The 1,848-nt window shown below is 51.0% G+C and overlaps 1 protein-coding gene across 1 annotated transcript; it reads left to right on the top strand.

Moving 5' to 3' along the window:
- Positions 1–678: 678 nt before the first annotated feature.
- Positions 679–1,542, top strand: LOC111874424 (fibroin heavy chain-like). The gene has a single exon (XM_023869921.1). It carries the CDS (start codon positions 679–681, stop codon positions 1,540–1,542), a length of 864 nt encoding a protein of 287 aa, XP_023725689.1.
- Positions 1,543–1,848: the final 306 nt, after the last annotated feature.

Below are 1,848 nucleotides of genomic sequence, written 5' to 3'. Positions count from 1 at the left end.
CCTTAGTTGCTACATACCACGCGTTGTGTAAGACACCTCACAGTCGCACGTAGCCATCAAGTGGGTCTTTCACTCCATGGCCAACGCCATTCCACACATGCAGTTTTCCCATAGTATAACCATATGCAGTTCCAACACCTCGGAAGGCTCCAAAGTAACTGTACTCTGCTCGTTGCCATAGCACCGACCTTGTCGGGCTGTGGCGCCACAGCCTACTGTAACTTGCACCACTGATAATTCATTGTTCTTGAGTCACGTATTTTTCCGCCCAGTGTTACATTGAAACCACAAGAGCGGCCACATTTCTTTTCATCAGTACCACTCAACAGCTGATCTTTCTTCGAGTACATACCTAATGTGTCACTGCCTTGACATTTCGGAGTAGCACTAGACCCACCTAGATCTTGCGGATCGGAAGTTTCACTTTCTTGGTTGTAGATGTGGACGCTTCATCGCAGGTTTTCGTGGGTTCCCTCATCGTCTACTTCATTGAATGCGCCTCCATATGGAATTCAGTGAAGTGATTCCTCGGTTCTCAATGAGGCTAGTACAGTTTTCATCTCTGAGACGATCGCAGCACTCTCCTCTAACAACATCCTGAGCTCTGATAGCTCCTGTTCCCTACTGCTATCCTTAGGCCACAGTCGTTGATATGTGTAACCTATGAGATAAAGCACCATGTCCGAAATGAGTTTGCCGATGAAGCTGAAACTCAGCGAGACAAGGAACGTCCATAAATTCTGGTATTCTCCTGGTAAGCTCCGTCGAAACTCGCAGAAATGCGCTGGTTCCATTTCGGGCGCTGAAGTTGGTTCTGGCACTGGAGCTGATTCGGGCGCTGAAGTTGGTCCGGGCAGTGGAGCTGATTCGGGCGCTGAAGCTGGTCCGGGCGCTGAATTTGATCCGAGCACTGGAGCTGATTCGGGCACTGAAGTTGGCCCGGGCACTGGAGCTGATTCGGGCGCTGAAGTTGGTCCGGGCACTGGAGCTGATTCGGGCGCTGAAGTTGGTCCGGGCACTGGAGCTGATTCGGGCGCTGAAGCTGGTCCGGGCGCTGAATTTGATCCGACCACTGGAGCTGATTCGGGCGCTGAATTTGATCCGACCACTGGAGCTGATTCGGGCACTGGAGCTGATTCGGGCGCTGAAGTTGGTCCGGGCACTGGAGCTGATTCGGGCGCTGAAGTTGGTCCGGGCGCTGAATTTGATCCCGGCCCTGGAGCTGATTCGGGCGCTGAAGTTGGTCCGGGCGCTGAACTTGGTTCGGGCGCTGGAGTTCGCGCCGGCACTAGAGTTGGTTCTATCACTGGAGTTGTTTCGGGTGCTGGAAGCTCTTCTGATGCTGGAGTTAGTTCAGACGCTGGAATTAGTTCGGGTGCTGAAACTTGTTCTGATACTGGAGTTAGTTCAGGCGCTGGAATTAGTTCGGATGTTGGGAACGAGGAAAAGTGCAAACTTTTGCAGAAAGAGGTCAGGTACCTCGGTCATATTGTATCACCAGAAGGTATATCCACCGACCCGGACAAATTGAAAGCCGTGTGAGAATGGCCGACCCCGAAGGATAAACATGAAATTAGGAGCTCTCTGGGACTATGCACTTATTACAGGCGGTTAATCTCAGGTTTTTACAGCATTGCAAAACCACTGACTAGACTAACGGAAGAGAAACAAACCTTCCAGTGGACTCAAGAAGTGGAGGCCGCTTTTCAAACACTAAAGGGAGCCCTATGTGCTGCCCATATTCTTTCCTACCCACAACCAGGAGAAAAATTTGTTGCTTGACCATTCCCTGATTGGTACATGGAAAGTTGTCCATCTCAATAATCTCCCCCCAGAAACAGCAACTAA

The sequence above is a fragment of the Cryptotermes secundus genome, unplaced genomic scaffold, assembly GCF_002891405.2.
Source record: "Cryptotermes secundus unplaced genomic scaffold, Csec_1.0 scaffold273, whole genome shotgun sequence".
Classification (NCBI taxonomy): Eukaryota; Metazoa; Arthropoda; class Insecta; order Blattodea; family Kalotermitidae; genus Cryptotermes; species Cryptotermes secundus.
The sequence above is the reverse complement of the archived record's forward strand: the minus strand, read 5'-3'. Positions and strand labels throughout refer to the sequence as shown.

Bases quoted from the DNA above. Each gene is read 5' to 3' on its own strand.
- LOC111874424 (XM_023869921.1), top strand. From the start codon at position 679: ATGTCCGAAATGAGTTTGCCGATGAAGCTGAAACTCAGCGAGACAAGG.